This window comes from Sphaeramia orbicularis, chromosome 17 (assembly GCF_902148855.1).
Source record: "Sphaeramia orbicularis chromosome 17, fSphaOr1.1, whole genome shotgun sequence".
Lineage (NCBI taxonomy): Eukaryota > Metazoa > Chordata > Actinopteri > Kurtiformes > Apogonidae > Sphaeramia > Sphaeramia orbicularis.
Window position 1 is genome coordinate 48,159,674 of NC_043973.1, and position 19,049 is coordinate 48,178,722.

Sequence of the window (19,049 nt, forward strand, 5' to 3'; positions counted from 1 at the left end):
CAACTAATTAACTCTTGAAATATTACAAATAGTCTGTAAACTCTCTGTAGGTAACTAAATAAAGTGATACAAAAAAAAAAAAAACAATTGCAACATCATGTTTGACAACACCTTTTACTGTTTGTTGTGGACATGACCATAAACCGTGTGAAAATCCCAGTTCATGGTAAAGTAACAAGACATGTATGGTATTAGCAAGGTTGACTTTACTGTACATTCACTCATTACATGTTTTTATGGAACTCAGAGTCCCCTCGGTTAGCTACGTTGAGACTAAAGCAAGCTGAATAAAATATATAGCCCAGTTCTGCTCAATTAGAACCTAAAGGAACTCTAATATGTTCTGTGATGGGACGTATGAACTCCAGGTAAAGACGCAATAGAGGCCGGTTCGGGTGACATGTAGGTGCACAGAGTGTTCAGTAACAGTCCATGGAAGGGGAAGGGAGAGTGAATACTGTAGTGGACCGACTGTCTACGATGCTGCAAAAATACCCCCCCCCCACCCACCCACCCTACCCCATCCTAACACACCCACTCCTTCCTCTGTTACAAAAGACATTTATAAAAGGAAGCCACAGATATCAGAAGATTCCTACGAGGCAACAGATCAACACAACAGCTGGTAGACTCTCCACCGTAACCGGGGGGGGGGGGTGTACAAAGACCCACATCTGCGGTTTAACCCACTGGTGGTGCAGCTGGATTGTTATGCGTTCACTGGTAGCATCGCGGTCATTTGTGATTTGTGGTCCCCATTGTAGCAGCATCGGCTTCCCATTCCAACAAACTGGGCAAATTACGTTACAGCCATTCTATCTTCACTGTTCTCTACAAATTTTTATTTCAAAGACAAAAGACATGTCCCCCACCGCAAAAAAAAAGAAAAAAGTTTGTAGAATCAGCAGCACGGTGCTGATTGTGGAACAGCCAAGATCATCAGCATGAACGCATGTTTCCTTCTAGTATTCATTACAAAGACGTTTCCTAAAAGCCCCTTTACCTGTGCATTATATAACCTTCAAAGTGGGTTCATGCCCATTGATGGAGCCTAAAAACGGATCATTCGCATGTTATCATCAAATATATCCATGAATCATGTGGATTTACTTTCTACCCTTAAGCCTGTAAGAACTGAACAGATATTTGTGCAATTTAATCATGTCCATCAAGAGTATTTTACCTTTTATTGTTCATATGCATCATATTAAAAGGTGTTTCATAATTTGTATGACAGTGATCACAAACAGCATTGATGCGTGGGCTGACTTAAAAACATTCTTCTTATTAATGAAGATTTCTTTGTAACCAAACACAAAATGGAGAATAAAGAACATGTAGAGGGGAAAAAGAAATCCTTCAATTCAAGCCAATGTATTTGTGTCATTTCATGTTGTGTACTGTTTGCAGGAACAGTGACATTATGAGAATTTGATCCAAACACTTTGAGCAAACCTGTAATCACAGTTACTGGTTGAGTGTCACAGTCTGATCTAAAGCCAGCTCAAACATAGAATACAAAAAAAAAAAGAAGGAATTCCCTAGAAGCAGTTGGTGTCACCCTCTGAAAAGAGGAAAAAAAACTAAATCAGCATTTCACTAGAAGCAAGACTGATAATAACGCTGTACTTTTTAGTGACATGTGAGCTACAGCCATAAATACTGAGAAAAATATACACTACTAATGCCTACTTTCTAAAAGTGGTCTCACTGCACTGTGCCTGTAATGTCCAAGAGCTGTGTCATCTTGTTGCAAAGTTTTGTGTCTGGGCTGGGCTTTAGACAAGAAAATCCATCACTGACTTGAAAAAAAACATAACAAACACATGTCTCTCAGGACTTTGAAAACAGCACAGTTTAAAGGGGCCTTACTGAATACAATACAGGCAAATACATTGTTCTCACATGGAAACAGCACAGTGCTAGCTCAGTCTGTGAATGGACCTGGTTTTCAGAGTAGGACAGAGCCTCCAGCCACTGTTGTACACATGAAGCAGTCCATTTCCATCTTACTTGTACCTGCTGGCTGCTGTACTGACCTGCTACCTTCTACAGACAAGAGATAGGAAGAGACACGGAGAAAGATACAGAGAATATAAAACAGGAGTGTTTTTTTCCTTTTTACAAGAGTCCTTTTGAGGGTTTCACCAAAGCCCCTCGTCTCCTTCAGACACATTTCCACCTCCTCCTCCTCTTACTTCGTGGTGTGCACAGGTGTAGCCACGTCCATCTGTTTACCTCATACTGGTGAGTGTGTATGTGTGTTTGCATGTCTGCATGTGTATAGACTGGTGTGCTTCTACACTTGGTGTGCTTTCGTAGGGGCAAGTAGAGCTCCATGGGTTTGTTCACCTTCCAGTACTTTTCACTGACAAGCTCCAGGGAGAAAGACACCATTGAGAACCTGAGAAACAAAGAGCAGGAGTTGAACAGAGGTGAAGAAGTATCAGATCCTTTAAAGTAGTCGAAGTACCTATATATAAAACAGAAACGTTCGAAGCATTCAGTACAGGAGTAAAAGTATTTAACTATATTTCACCACTTCAGCAGTACTATTGGACTCATTCTACTGATGTGCCTCTCTGGAATTGGTGCAGTGTGTTTGTGTACTCACAGTGAACTGGTTTCCAGCAGTTGGTATATAGATGGTGTATGTTTCTCTGAAGCTGCCTCCCACATTAACAGGACTGGCCTCAGCGTTTCTTCTGAGCTCCTCCAAAGCTAGTCGCCCGGCCAGGTATTTGGACAGGTGATCCACGGGTGCGTTACCCGAGGCTTGAGTGATCGAGGGACAAACTCCACACTACAGTGACAAACAGCAAATATGCAAATGATATAGACGGATACGGTCCAAGGTGATGTCAGTGGGCATGCAGAGGCGCTGAGTTTACATCGTATGGTGGGTTTGATGAAAGAACTACACTGTAGCTGGAGAGTGGCTAATTTGGAGTAGATTGAATGTGCCTACTGTTATGGCCGTCATCTTTCTCCATCAGGGTGGGATGTGGCCTGAAAACCAGCTCTATTCACTGGCTCCCCCATCAATCACAGAGTCCCACCCCGTTCTCAGCCGCATTGTCCATGTCCAAACCGCTGTCATCGCTCGTCTTGGTGCGCTTGATGCTTGGACCTGCCTCCTTCAAGGAGAAAAAAAAACATGTAAATTAGTCACTACGGTTTCATTTATTTGTATTTTGTCTTTTTATTTTATTTCCATTCAAGTTCAGTGTAGGTGCATGTGTAACTACTTTAGTTTACATTTACTGTTCAAGAATTGACTGAGGTTTCAGTTTTAGTTTTTATTTACGCATACTTTTAGTTTTTCAGGTAAGAGAAATTTTAATTGATAGAGCATCTAGGGATGCATAACATTAAATATGATAAACAAACCCACTGTTTATTAATATTTCTCATGATTTGTTGTTGTCCATAAATGCTTTACATTACATGCCCCACATCAGAGACTGTAACACCAAAAGCAAAAAGTTTGTGAAGCAACATTTTCTTGTAATTTTATCAAGTTGGATTGTATTGCTTTTGTAGTTTTGATTCACTTCCTGTCTTATATTTTGTTTGTTACTATAATGGCCCTGCTTACAAAGGTACCAGAATGAAAAAAGTGTATGTTTGTCCAGGTTTGGTAAGGTGTGGCTTTTCAAAACTGACCTGGTTGCTGTGAACAGATGCGTTGCTACAGTGGACGAGTCTCCATTGTCCCTCAGCTCCACTTCCATTCTCCACCGTGTGTCTCTTACCGCGCTGAAGTCTGACAAAAACAAATGCAAATCCTTGTCATTAGTCTACAAGGAGCTTTCTCTGAGTCTGTGTGTGTGTGGTGGTGGGGTTGTGTGTTCACCTGGTCATGGCCTGTATCTTCAGCCCCTCTTCTATGCTGGGGAAAGGGCTTGCTGGTTGTTGTGTTTGCTGATGCGCGCCAACACTCTCTCCTGGTGGGCTTCATACTAGTCACGGCTGGGATAATCTTACCTGAAAGGAATGCATAATTACACACCAAATTAGCAAATATTACAATACATATACTGATTAAATGGTGAAATGTGTTCCATTCGCCAAATAAAAATATTAAATCTCCTTGATGTGAGGCATACTACTACTCAGAGCATCAAAATTTGGGTCTGGACGCAGTGACCTCTTTGACACCAGCTTCTTACGCAGGTTGGACACTCTTTGTTACTGCAAATCAGAGTGTATAAAATCTTCGGTTTTCCATTGATTATATTTACATCAAGTAACTGTGGATTCATTTAAAAAAAAGAAAGAAAAGGCTTCGCACATATTTGTCCTGGAAAAACCATAAACATAGGAATAGAGGACATGTGTCAGATAGACATATTAGGTTTCATACTCACTAATGCAAAATACCAGGTAAAAAATAATAAAAAGTAAGATGAATGTTAATCTGAAGTCGGTGGTAGCCCTTTCAACACAACACAACTAGTTAGCCAAGCAAAAGTTAAGCTAGCTTAATAAGTGATAGAAAACTGTTGTATTAATGATTTGCTGAAAAAGTAATCCATATAATGAAGTAGATAAATATATGAATGAACACCTGAAATATAAAAAATCATGGATAAATGGCAAATAAATAATAATCAAAGTCATGAGAAAACAGCTTCTGCCACTCCAACAGTGATCTAATAAACACTTGTCCAAAGCAACCAAACAATTTCATCATTTGATTTTAATAAAAAAAGTATAAGTAAGGGTATACTCTGAGATATTTGCACGGTTAAATAGACTGTTTAGTTTAGTGGATGTGAGAGTGACTGGTTGTTTGACTCTATATGTCCAGGGTCATTATTGAAAATGAGAATCAATTCTCAACTAACTTACCTGGTTAAATAAATAATATGACTACAGTGGCGTCTATGAAGGGTTACTGTGCTATATATTATATTAAATTAACACAAAAAAAAAAAGGTAACCGGTGATTTACAAAACAAACAAAATCTAGATTTGTTACATTTTTTAGTTTGTTCTTGATTGTTGAAATACCAATTTACATTACACCCAACTAATCATGACAAGTCTAACCATACATCTACAACACTGATGTAAGTTTATAATTCAACAAATTAGAACTCAAGGAAACACTGCTCAGGGCTGAGTTTCTGTCGAGCTGCAGGTGGTTGATAACGTCGTTAGTGTAATAATAGGTTACCTACAATGACTTAACAGCTGATGACAGTTAGCTAAGGACTGAAATCAGAGGCAACAGTAATGCTGTGTTCCAGTCTCCTACTATAATACTGCATCAAATGTTTCTCCTTATTCATCCGGTAATCCTGTATGTTCATCCTGCACCAACATTAGCAGTTTGAGTATTGTCCTAAAGCTGACACACTATTCCCTCAGAGGTTCCCACTGGTCATTTCCACAGCGCCTCTCACAGATCAGCTGGCTGCTCCTCTGGGCTGCAGGGAGATAATCAGAGACCTCATTATCCCTCCAGGCAAAAGTAAAAACTCAACCAGATCTCAAAGCTGTGATGATACAATCAGCGCAGAAACGGTGCAGACATTCTTTGGGTTGCATTGTGTTCTTCAACATGTCCAGACAGATAGGACACATTAGTTCACTTGGCAAGGACCTGGGTGACACTGCTATCCTCCAGCCCATCTGTTATAGCCTCCCTGAAATGGGATGAAACAGAGTGAGAAGTAGGTTAGGGTCATCTGTCTGTGGCCTGATACATGTCTGATTGATGATTCAATGCATCAACTGAAACATAATTTGGATGCGTCTATTTTTAGGAGGATGTGGAGAGTTCCTGATAATCTTAACAAACATGATATTAAGTGAAGTTGCCTAAATGTGCTCGTTTGGAGCCATTAATGATTTTAGAGATATTTCCTCAGTAAAAAGAAAACTTGTCTTACAGCTAAAAGGAAAACTTTGAAGGTTATTGTGTGCGTTGATAAATTGTTCTGCATTTTCAGACAGTGTGTTCGGTTACCTGAGGAGTTCTCTGTAACTCGTAGAGGCTCAGCTCCCAGGTCTTACTGAGGGGTTGAACCCCATTAGTCTGAACTGTCTGGGTCATCACTGCAACACTGAGAAAAAAAAAAAAAATCAGAGTGTGATTTAGTTAGTTATTTGTCTGTGTTCACATGTGAATTGTTATGTGGAAATTAGCTCTGGATGTAGCAGTTTCTTTGGAGACACATATGGTTAAAATATCAGCTTTTGCACATTTCTTTTACTGCTGCTTTGTTTTGTACACAATTAAAGCAGAATGTTGCGAGAATGTCACAAATGAAAAAAACGAGCAAAATGTGTACAATTATTTCACAAGTATGTACATTTTCTACATCCCCTAGCTCTTAATACTGTCACACACAATTAGGCAAAGAACATTGCCTGGGACAATGTCATTCAGTCCACAACGACAGCTGGGGATAGCAGGTCAAAATGCTTGAGTTACTACAAAAATAACTCAGATTTTAGTGAGCTGGCATGTTTGTTTTGTTCTCCACAGGCTTAGAGTTTATCATACAAAGACACAGGGATATTCAGGAACATCTACACTATTCTGTGGCATGTACACCCTAATCAATCACATTTTCCCACACTTTTTGAGTGACATTGCAAAGAACATTCAATAAGAGTTGATTGCTTGTAAGTGATGTATTTTATCTTTTCTGTTTGAATGTGAAATAAACACAGTTCTATAAATCAGCAGATGAATACAAACACAATAAGACACCCAACAGATAAACTAGGAGTGAAAAATGAATGCTCCATATCAACACATAGATGGTCAGAACTATATAGTTTCTATTTCTCTATGGTTATAACTTAGATAATGAGCAGATTAATCCATACTTCATCCAAAGACATCAATCACCAACTATCTTGACAACTGACTGTTTTTCCAGAACAATTAAATCTTATCCTGATTAAAAAACATGAAATAGCTAATATGAGTTCATCACTCTGGGCTACAAGGCGCTAAAGCAGACTTTCTGTCATTTTACACACAAAGCAATTAATGAGGAAAAAAAAAAGCAGATAACTGCACTGTAATTAGTAGTTTCAGCCATAATTTAATTCATAAATGAATTTTGAGATTGTGCATGTATTTCTTCTTTGATCCATGTTTTTACAGAAAACACAGTTTTAATTTAATGCTAAAATTTGGATGCACTGTTTTGAAATCCTTAACAATACCAACCTAACTGGAAAAAAAAAAAAAAAAAAAACTTCACTGCACTATCCCAGTATTCCAACACACTGCCAGTAATTCCAAATAGTTTCAGTTTCAATAAACACCTCCATACACCAGCAGTCTGAACTTAGAGGCAAATTCTGATAACCAGTCCCACTGGGGGTCAAATACTGGGCATTAGTGGCCTGGTAGGTTGTCAGTGCTAACCTGCTGTTAAAAAGACCATTAAAATAAAGCAACCTAACATTTCAAGCCCTGCACAGCATCAGTACTACACACTTTTTCAGCTAGTTATGACCTGCTACATATAGCCACATAGACTGATGAAGTAGCTAGTTGTGAATGGATGTGTCAAACTCTTTCTTCTTAGCTTCATTTTAATTAACTCGTGACAAGTTGCAAATACTTATAAACTATCCCTGAGCATCCTTTTCAAACAGGTCCTTCCATAGAGGATAGTATTTTTATCATAACGATAGTTTAGAAGGAGAAGCAGATAGATGTGTATTTATCCGATCTTATTCTGATGCTCTCCCTGAAATTCTGAAACTGAAAACACATGACATATATTTCCAATAAAGACCTAATAAATAAATTTGTGTCACTGAGCATCAAACTGCAAGGGAGATTCTTCATCTTTTGCACAATTATGTTCCCCTCAGAGTCTGTAATTCCATTTAAGAAACTGAGTATTAGAATCATTGCCAACTTAAGTGTGTTAAACAGCCTATCGTCACTCTTTCATGCCACTTTCTAGTCTGAAGCTGTACTTTATTTGTTCTCTTTTGGATTAGGCAGATGAGACACAACACTAGCTCTCTTGTTTTAAGAAAACTGGCTGTCATGAAAGGCTAGTTGGTCTTGTCGGTTGCAAAAACCCCACCTCCCGCTGCTGATGTACATGACTCTTGGTTCTACACCACCAAAATGTTGATGCTGCTCTGGAAATAACTGCTGAAATGTGAATAGCAGGTTCGAGATTAGGTACAGACACTGGACCAGCCCTACAAATACACTGGTGAAAAATGGTAGAAGGATGCAAAAAAGGTAGCTACTGGGGCCTTTCAGCTTGGACTTGGACGCTTTCACATTGAAGGGGTTAGGGGAGTTTGTGACTAAGGTCCATAGGTCAGTTCTCAGCCATCTCAAAACCGCATGTTTCTCAATCCTTGCTATTTTATAATCTCTGACCATGCCCCCTTATGTTCCTTGTCTGTTTACTTGACTGCTTTTCCTTTTATAATTACATTTCTTATAATCAGGATTATTTCCACAATTTTAATTACGCAAAAACTCTCTGAAACTCATAAATATATGTATTAATCCAAAGCCATAGCAGTTTGACATTAGAAAAATCGCTCCTTTGTATTTTTTCTTTCCATGCTTCCATACATGTCCATGACAGATATCAGGGAACAGTGGTGGGGGTGTGCACATTAAAATCACTGGGTGATTAAGGTGAACTACTGTATCTCTTCACATCACTTCAAAATATCTAGAAAACAAACCAAGTATATCATTACATTGTTAGGTTTGTTTAAATTATTACATGTTTTTCACAAGATATAGGGAAAAGGGTATTATTTGTCACCATATGTTCACTGTTGTTTATGTAGATATTTCCTTCCTTGAGTTAGTTATGATTTGTTTATTTATTTGCCAGCACAACTAAGAAGGCATTGGTAAAAGATTCTATATATGTATTTGTATAAACGTATATATGTGTATATGGATGATTGAGTGTGTGTGAATGTGTGAGAATAGATATATAAATATAGAAGAGTAACGTAAAAGGAAGAGGGGACATATATTATAAATAATGTAGGGAGGGGGGGTGGAATTAATAAGTTGCACTTCTGCCAAACCTTTTCGGACACGTAAATGGAATTATTGTGCTTTCTTCTGACTAAGATTGTTATTATTCTTGATAATTTGTAGTATTATGTATGCTTTGCTAGTGCATGCATGTTAAATTTCATTGCATGTTCGGAATAAATCACTAAATCAAAATCAAATCAAATTTTAGACCAGGTCTTACACATTCCGTGAATCCATGTGCCACCAATGTACACCAACAAACAAAACCCTTACATGCCCTATCAACTGAATCACACAGAGACATTTTCTGCAAGTGTTGTATTTTGCTAGCTAGCGGAAGACAAAGACTATTCAGTGATTGTCTTAATGCAGCTAATAGACAGACCCCGCGCACTGATTTCATGCAAATGAATGTGGCTAATGGCTAATGCTAACTAGCTACCCCAGAGGCTGGCTATTCTCCGTAACGTTAACATTACCGGGAATATTCGCTGAATAAATGCCATTTGTAGCCCACAGAAGGCACAGAATTAATAAAGGCACGATATAGTATATGTATGTCCGTTTACACTAAAAAAACCCCAAAGGTAAGGATAGGTATTATGTGAAATATTGTACGGGAATCGTGAATGTACTTTGTCGTTGTGACAGAGGGAAAAACAACAACAGAGAATGAGCCGACGCACCAATCTGAAGAGCTTGACTGTAAGATTTAGCTGGTTATATCCGGAATTTAAACAGGTGCAAACTCGTATACGCACAGTCACAAACACACCAATTCTAGGCATTAAGATGGAATGATTGTAGCTTGCATAAAATATGATTGTTTTCTGTACTTACATTTTCAGTTGTGGATACGAGCCGATCCAGCCAGCGCGTTGAGGTGAAGGCACTATGGCGGATTGCCAAAAGCAACGGTGCATTCTGGGAAATTGAGGCCTTGCCAAAGGGGGGGGGGGGGGGGGGGGGGGGCGGCTCAAATCAACGGAATGTGGGCGCGTAGTCTTATTATGCCAAGGACAAAGTAACGGAACGCACACAAGGACAGAGGAAAACAGCGACATTTAACCCTCAAAGACCCTAAACAACCACCAGTGACAAAAGTATCAACTGATCTGAAGCAGAAAAACTAAAAAAAAAACATATCAATACTTTGAAATAATTCAGGTAAAATGCAATTTCAGATCAGCTTTTCAGCAACATCAGATGTTTTCTTTGGAAGAGCACCGGTTTTGATAGTGAAAGTGGAATCACTGTCATCTGCAAAATTAATTCACCAATAAAACTCCTGTGGTTTGTACAAATGACTTGTAGTGGTTGTAGACATTTATTTTTATATTCAGTTACTGATATATTTTGCTGAAGAAGTCACTGTTTCTTCAGTTTTCAGTTATGATATAATAATCTTTGAATTTATTCTGAACTTTATAAGAATCAACATGATCACTAACTGGAAAAAAACAAAGCAAAATGTAGAGGATATTAGAATACCTGGTAATAAATCACTGGGAAAGGTTAGATCAGTGTTTTTCAGCCTTGGGGTCAGGACCCCACATGGGGTTGCCTGGAAATCCAAGTAATTGATAAAAAATTTTAAAATAACCTACTAATAAAAATATATGGTGAGCTGAGAGAGACAATCAAAATCCATAACAGACATGACAAACTGTGAGTGTGAATCTGCAGCACTGTGCTTCTGTTTATCTGTCAAATGTTCATTGTGGTCATTTCAGATGCTGCAGCTCTTTCATCATTCATAGTTTCAGTTCTTGTTTGTTCAGTATTAATTGTCCTCCTTGTAAATCCCAGCTGAACTAACTGGACAGATCCTGAGCCTTTGTGCAGTAATCTACACCTGGATTTACTGCCTCTGTCCACAATAATAGACATTATATAGACTAAATGTGTCTAAAATTAACATTTATTTGCATATTGTATAGCAAAACTATTACATGATCCAAACCAATAATTTTAGCAAAAAAAGTCTCTGTTTTGAATGTCTGGGGTCACCAGAAATTTGTGATGTTAAAATGGGGTCACGAGCCAAAAAGGTTGGAAACCACTGGGTTAAATGTAGAGAGAATTAATGTTGAAGTTGCCACAAAAATATGGGTTAAGTTATGACAACAAGCCTTTACATCACTGAAAATGTTGAAATGTTAACATAACATTTTAATTCAATTTTATATGCAAGATTTATCCAAATGGATTTATACCTATTATTACACAAGAATCTATGATAAAAAAAGAGTGAAAGAAAGCTTTGAAGCTTTTGAAATATTGAATATCAAAATTAGATGAACAAAGATAAAATAAAGAAGAGAAATGAAGAATTGAAATAATGAGGAAGGTTGATCAGAAAAATTCTGCATACCTTTTTGTTGTAGCATTGCTTTTCTCTTTACATCTATTGATTAATTAATATTTTCTACTGTGGTTTGCTACATTAATACTGAAAGAAAACAAAGCCAAAAGTTATCTTATTACAGACATATGCACTGATCAGCCGGAACATTCTGACCACTGACAGGCAAAGTGGTATTAGTTTTGATTATCTCATTATAATGGGACCTGTCAGTGGGTAGGCTATATTGTATTTTTTTATTTATATTGCTCGTTTTGCAACTTTCAACATATCAGCCTCAAGAACTAAATGTTCACTTGCTGCCTAATATATCCAACCACGATGGAATATACTAACCTCCTCACCTCAAAAGTACTATGATAATGTGCATAGAATGTGATTAAAATGTACAAGAACTCTGAGTAGATTAAGAATATTTTGGAATCAGACTATTTAAAATATACAATATATTTACTAATATATACAGTATACGGGCAATTTTGATAATAGAGGTGACATAACTTTAGGTTCTGTGAAGCCATACGGGTTACACCTTTTCATCCCTTCCTGTAAAGTGAAAATAAAAAAAATATTGATTTTGTTCTGTCATTTGATAAACTGATGGATGATGTGTTCTTGTATAGGTAAAGAAAATTGTCTGTCTTGAGATAAATACTTTTTTTGATTCATTGGAAAATGCACTGCCTTGAAGGCAGAAACAGTCCTGTTGACTTTAAAGATACTTGGTTCTCACAGGATAACAGTACTACAAACATGTAATTTTATAGAATATGAAGCACTGCTGTAGATTAACTACTAACAGTACATGAATAAGTTCAAATGAGCTCAAATTTAAACATCTATGATAGAAATAGGTAACATGGACATTAAGGCACAAGAAAAATTAATCCAAAAACATATAATAGTAAAACACTGACAAGGACTATTTTGCACCACAATAACTACTAGCATGTTTTCCTGAAATCTTATGTAGATTTACCCACTTAATATAAAATATCTAACCATTTCCGTCACAGCTGCAATTACTAACTTGCCTAACAAATTAGAATATACAGTTCATTTGCTACCTTTATTAATCTGCAGCTTCTTCTTAGAGACAAATAAAGAAATCAATGCTCAGGTTCAGCGCATTATTGAGATTTTTATTTCAGATATAAAAACAAAGAATCTAAGCAGTACACCCTAGAAGTCAGGCTGTACATAATGTGGTGTCGGTGAAAGTAAAAAAAAAAGAAAAAGAAAAAGATGTTGAAAAAAATAATGATGGGGGGTGGGGGGGGATCCCAACATGCATTAAGCAAAAGGCAGGGACACACCCTGCACGGGTCACCACTCCATTCAAGAACAAACCTTCCATTCCCTCAACTTGAATGAGTCAGAGGCAGAGGATGGAGAAGAAAACAGCAGAGGAGGCGAGAGGATACAATGAGCCAGCGGAGGCATCAGTGAAGCAGTTTGAAAGGAGCTGCTTTGGAGAAGAGTGTGTCTGTGTGGGTGAAGCTTCTGAAATGTGTGTGTTCTCTCTGCACGGCTGGCAAACAGACAGGAAGTGAGGTGCCAGCACCACCCTGCCTTACAGCCAGAGCATGAAAATCCCAGAGAAGTGAAAAATGAATGCAGAAAAAAAGGACATAATGGCATCAGGAAGACACTCAGCTCCAATATAAAATAAATGGGAATCATGTCCAAGAGGATTAAACATGAAGAGACACGTCCCTGTCATCAGCTCCGGTGGTTTTGGGTCACAGTTGGTGTCTGTGGGGACCGGCACGATCAGACGGTCTTCCTGGCAGTCAGGACTCGAACTATAGAGCCCACCCCTCCCACCGCAAGAGCCTGAGGACAGACACGACATGCAGACATCAAGTCAAGTGAACATCAACGAGAGCCTGAGCAACACCAACAATGGGTTCATGGACTAGTGTGGACAAGAATCAGTGTGGTTCTCTTCTAAGCAAGGTATAATAGTTTTGGATTTTTACCTCCTCCAGGAGGTACTGTGATCGCTTTGCTTTGTGTGCGTGCATGCGTGTTTGTTTGCTTGTTTGTTAGATGGATGGATTTTCATGAAATTTTCTGGAAATGTTGAAGCTGGCACAAGGAAGAAACGAGTTAATTTTGGTGGTAATCTGTCCATAAATTTTTGAGTTATCTTGCTAACAAATAAACAAACAAACAAAAACACAGGAGGCAGATCTGTCCTGGCGGAGGTCTGCACCCTCCGAGTGCTTTTCTTGTTCATTATAGTTTAGTTTTATTTAGTTTTGACTTTTTTTCTCTAATTCAGTTTGTTTTAATTAGTTTTTAGAGCGGGTTTACTAGTTTTTATTAGTTTTTGATTTTTTTCTAAATGCTTAGTTTTAGTTTAGTTTTAGTATTAATTTTAGTTTAATTGTAGTTCAGTTGTAGTTCAGTGGTCTCTTTTCTCTTCTTCTCTGTGCTCCTATTCAAATCAATCCCAGACAGGGACTCTGCTGCTTTAGTCTCCATGTTTCCAGGTAGAGTGGGGACCAGAAGACGACTGGAAACCACAAGTGAACACAAGTGACGGACCAAAAAGTGTCGTATGGTGCCACTAGCTAAAATTGCTTGAGGGAAATAAATCGCTTTCATATCAATCCGACATTGACAAAGACAAAAACGAAGGGAATTTTATCCATAATTTTTATCCGTTTCAGTTAGTTTTGTAAACACACGCTACAGTTTCAGTTAGTTATTGTTTTTTCCTTTTAATTATCTTTTTATTTATTTCAGTTCACTAAAATGTTTTTTTCAATTCTAGTTTTCGTCATTTCGTTAGTTTTCGTTAACGATAATAACCTTGCTTCTAAGCTCATCTTTTTTTATTCATTCATAACCACAAAAACACTGTTAAAAACTACATTGGCCAGTTTCGTGAAAAGTACTGGGCCTTCAAAAATGAAGCTATATTTATTTGCTATTTCTGCAAAGTTTTTGTGCAGGAACCAACAAACCTATGCCTCAATTTCACAGATATTAAGCCTCAAGACAGACAGACACTTTACTGTCTTTGGCCTTTACATATAGATTGTTATGTTAGAATATTCTGATTCAATACGGAATGCTCTTACAAATGATATTAGGCCTATAGTACTTTTTGGGGTTTGTGATTAAATTGTTATGACACGATATTTTGTTTTGAAGCCGCAAAATGTCAGGTGCCAAGTACAGTTTTAAATAACTGTTTTATAAGACTTGGTTCCACTGGATTTGTTTGTTCTTTTGTTTGGCTGTAAATCAGTCTACAGCAGTAAACTCATGGCACAGTTATTATACTGCAGAGTAAATGGCCAGCAGGTGATGGTTACAACTATGCCACCAATCCTCATTGAAAACTGGATTTGTTAACAAATATGGAAGTATAAAATACTGCTTAAAGCATCAATAGGCAATAATGTATTTGTACACATATTTAAAAATGATTACTGTACTATTTTCATGTATATTGGTGGGAAGGTGGGGCATAGGCCAAAGATTAACCCATGAAATGTTGACGCAGTTCCAGCTAAAGTGGAGCAGGCTGGAGAATTTTTTTTCACTATGTAACAGAGCTGTGCAATATGACCAAAATCAAATGTCCTGATCCTGAGGCAGGTCCATGCACTGGTAACAATGTATTTCATGATACAACTTAAATCAACTGAATAAATAGTCTGTACAAAATGATCCCATGGCAAATCTGTCAAATGACCACATGGAAAAAATGTCTTTGAATTATACACTCCACAAATTGAGAGCTTATAGTTTACTTGTATTTATTCTGTTTCTTTTTTAGGATATTTTTCAAAATTTTAGACAGAAATAGCTCCTCTGTTAACTATGACTATCCATATTTTCATCATATTGTTAGATATGACTTTTGTGATAGAGGACTGTGACATCTTGGTGGACGTATGTATGCTCCAGGGTTCTCTTCTAGCTTCATATATGACCTATTATGTTAATTACAAATAGTGTTTTCCATTTTTGATGTTTTGTACCTTTTCGTGCCACTGTAGCAGTACTGCACTGCTGTTGTCAGAGGGTTTCTCAAAGCCTCTGTAAATGTATTTCATCAGCAGGTCCACTCCTGCTCTATCCAGTGAGCCCACAGCCTTCTCAATGTCACTGCTCTTAAAACTGCTCAGCACTCGGACCACCAGCAGCTCTGCTCGCTCCTGCACACACAAACGCATGGAGACAGAAGAGGTAAATAAAAGCTCACCCACACAAGCATGAACCATTTCACCATACGGCTGCATACAACATACGGGGGTTGGACAAAATAATGGAAACACCTTAAAAAATCAACAAAATATAATTTAATATTGTGTAGGTCCGCCTTTTGAGGCAATTACAGCCTCAATTCTCCGAGGTATTGATTCATACAACTTGTGAATTGTTTCCAAAGGAATTTTAAGCCATTCTTCAGTTAGAATACCCTCCAACTCTTTTAGAGACGATGGCGGTGGAAATCGACGTCTTACTTGAATCTCTAAAACTGACCATAAATGCTCAATACTGTTGAGGTCTGAGGACTGTGCCGGCCATACGAGATGCTCAACTTCATTAGAATGTTCCTCATGCCATTCTTTAACAGTTCTAGCTGTATGGATTGGGGCATTATCATCTTGAGGTGAAGGTGTTTCCATTATTTTGTCCAACCCCTGTAGACTATATATATATAAAGTCATAGACGCCTGGAAATGTTCAGTAACAATGCATTTTGGTAAAAGCTGGAAAAACACATGATAATACCTTAACATTCTGGTTCTTGGTGGTGATAGGAGGATCCTTGAGCACAGCTAGAAGAGCTCCATTCAGGTTTCCCGTGCAGATAACAGTCAAGGACTAAACACTTCAACAACAAAATGCACCAACTTTCCTTTTACCCAACTACAGACAACTGACAAATTAAAGGAAAAAAAACACTGGGTGTATTATGTATGTGTTACTCTGCCGAGTTTACCTGGAGCAGCTTCAAATACAAAAGTAACACAGAGTGCCAATGCTAGAATAGGTCAGAGCAGAACTTTTGGTGGAGTGTTTGGTGAGTAAAACCATATTATTAATTTGCTAAATTCCCGCAAAAAAGAAAACATTGCACAAAAATATATGTTGTAGTCAAACCTAGTTATTTTCATTGTGTTGATGAAGGTTGTATGCTGTTGTTTGCTGAACTTGGAATCCGTAACATGCAACAGCAGAAGGCAAGAGAATGCTGGCTGAAAAGTTCACTCAGTGGCAACATCATTTCAAAAGAGTATATCCCATGAGCCCAACTATCTGCCATGCATCCTGATTGTAATTTCGGGCTATTTTAATTATTTAAACAACTGCTAAGGAAATTCTACCATCTCACGATTAAAAGAAATGAGTGAACTCGACCTGTGTTAGAATCCATGTCTAATGTAACAACAGTGAAGTTCATTCCTTCATTCGTTTGTTTATTTCGAGCATTTATAGGCTACAAGCAAATTCAAAATCCCCCCCCCCCCCCCCCCCCCCCCCAAAAAAAAAAAAAAATCATTCATTTATACTTGAAAAGGAGTGGGAAGTAGAAAAACTTATTAATCCCAACCCCATTCTCATCATCAAATAACTGAACCTAATAACATTTTAAATACTCACTCCTGTCCTTCGACTTCAAGTCAGAACAATGGACAAAAACAGAATAAAAGAGCCTAAACCAAATTAGAATAAACTCATTTGACAGTATTTACATTGCATAACCAACAAGTGTATAAAGAAAATAGAAACAAAGTACATTCCTGGTGTGTTACCACAGGTAACAGTTAACTGTCAACTTACATGATAATAATTACATACCAACAATGGTAAAAACAAAAACTGCAATACCACAAGTGGTAAAGAACAGCAATAATTATACACCAATAATGGTAAGAAAAAAAAACAAAAAAACTACTAATGGTAAAGGGCAGCACATACCAGCAATGGTAAGAACAATATCAGAAGGTAAGGGACAACACATACCAACTAGATGAGGAACAACAAGCACACATGAACATTTAAGACAGAGTATTTGTGGAACATCAGTTTTAAGACCCTCCATCTTCATACCGGGACCAGACCATATTTTTGTATAGCAGATTAAATCGGTGGATATTTTGGCATTGCTTGTGTTGGATGTCCAAACTGTTCCAGAGTTTCACCTCACATACAGACACATAAAAACATTTATGAGTGGTTCTAAATTTGGGTAATGTGAAGACAAAACTGTTAACAAATAAACTAATGATTTAAGAGTCAAGAATCTACACTCTATACGCAGTGGTGGACCTTAATTAAGCACTTTATCCAAACACTTTGCATTAGTTCTTGAATATTATACAGTTCTACTATTCTACATCTCAGAAGCATGCATGGATTTTTTTTTTTTTTTTTTGCCCTTCATTTGTCTGACAGCTTACTTCCTCTACATATCATAATTTTTCTAATGTTATAGAACATACGCACTGCAGCAGGATAAACTACCCCAAAATATATAAAGCTGTTCAGAATATCCAAACATTAAACATCTATTGCAGTAAATCCCAAATAATAAACTTCATGCAACTGTCAAGTACTGAGAAAAACACCATAAATATTAGTAAATCAATGACCATTTTACTGCACAATGGCCACTTTGACTTGTGATACTTTATATACTTTGCTGATAATACTTATTTACTTTTAGGTAAGTCAGGTTTTGATTGCAGGTCATTTTACTTGAGTATTTCCACAGGTGGTGTTAGTACTTCTGAATATGTCTACTACCTCTGGAAGCGACCACACCCCATATGAACTGACACCCGGAAATGCTACTTTGACAGAAATACAACGACATTCTGAAGCCAACTGAGAATATTAAATCATATAAATCTAATGCACATTTAACATTTCTGCAATTAAAACCCCTTAACTTAGACGAATTGGAATATTAACCGCATTTAAGAATCAATTAGCCTTATGTTAGCTACCGGCTACAACGTTAGCAGCAGATGTCCATGACATACCGTACTCAGGTAGATTTCCCTGCATTAGACTGTCTTTAAATCAGAATCTGAAAAAAAGTCCATAAAGTCATCAAACTAAAGGATATTGTCTGAGTAGAGCGTCCACTTCTGCTTCGTCTGGTCCACCCTGGTTATCTCCTCCATCTTCCTCATCCACAAACTTGTTCTCGTCGTATTCATCCACGTCTACTTTCCTGAACTTGTCAGAATGTGCAGCTGTCGACATGTTGGATAATGTGTAAAGGTTTTATCACCCTAAAAAAAGAGTCTAAACGATATGGACAGCAAATTCTTCCTGCTGTGCTGTCCAGATTTCACCGCTTCCGGATTTCCGCACTTCCTCCTATTTTTCTTCCTTTTTTTGGAGATGCTGGAGGACGGACACGTGCGGACAGACACAGCGCCCCCTGCAGGACAGGAGGGTGCCGCACACATTTACTTCAGTCCAGCGCACACATACAGCCCATTATTAACCCAGGGGTGTCAAACATGTGGCCCGGGGGCCGAATGCGGCCCACCAAAGGGTCCAGTCCGGCCCTTGGGATGTTTATGCAAAGTCAAAAATTCCACAGTCTTGAATTAAATTAAGAAAAAAAAAAAAAAAAAAAAATATATATATATATATATATATTATTAATAATAATAATAATAATAATAATAA

At 37.7% G+C, this 19,049-nt stretch overlaps 1 protein-coding gene and 1 pseudogene across 1 annotated transcript; both read right to left on the bottom strand.

Annotated features, from left to right (window-relative positions):
• Positions 1-1,021: 1,021 nt before the first annotated feature.
• Positions 1,022-9,891, bottom strand: LOC115437423 (E3 ubiquitin-protein ligase RING2-like; annotated as a pseudogene).
• A 2,602-nt stretch (positions 9,892-12,493) lies between these two features.
• On the bottom strand, positions 12,494-18,718 carry LOC115437884 (actin-related protein 2/3 complex subunit 5-like). The gene is made up of 4 exons (XM_030161266.1): positions 18,475-18,718; positions 16,131-16,203; positions 15,374-15,550; positions 12,494-13,208 (listed from the first exon to the last, which is right to left on the bottom strand). Exons 1-4 carry the CDS (start codon positions 18,612-18,614, stop codon positions 13,146-13,148), a joined length of 453 nt encoding a protein of 150 aa, XP_030017126.1. The 5' UTR covers positions 18,615-18,718; the 3' UTR covers positions 12,494-13,145.
• Between the last annotated feature and the right edge of the window lie 331 nt (positions 18,719-19,049).

What these genes read in the sequence shown, in the direction of transcription:
- LOC115437884 (XM_030161266.1), bottom strand. Translation starts at nt 18,614, where the DNA reads ATGTCGACAGCTGCACATTCTGACAAGTTCAGGAAAGTAGACGTGGAT. An exon ending in CCAAGAACCAGAATGTTAAG is followed by an intron (nt 15,551 to 16,130) that starts GTATTATCATGT and finishes TTGTGTGTGCAG; the next exon opens with GAGCGAGCAGAGCTGCTGGT. An exon ending in TGCTACAGTGGCACGAAAAG is followed by an intron (nt 13,209 to 15,373) that starts GTACAAAACATC and finishes GTCTGTCCTCAG; the next exon opens with GCTCTTGCGGTGGGAGGGGT.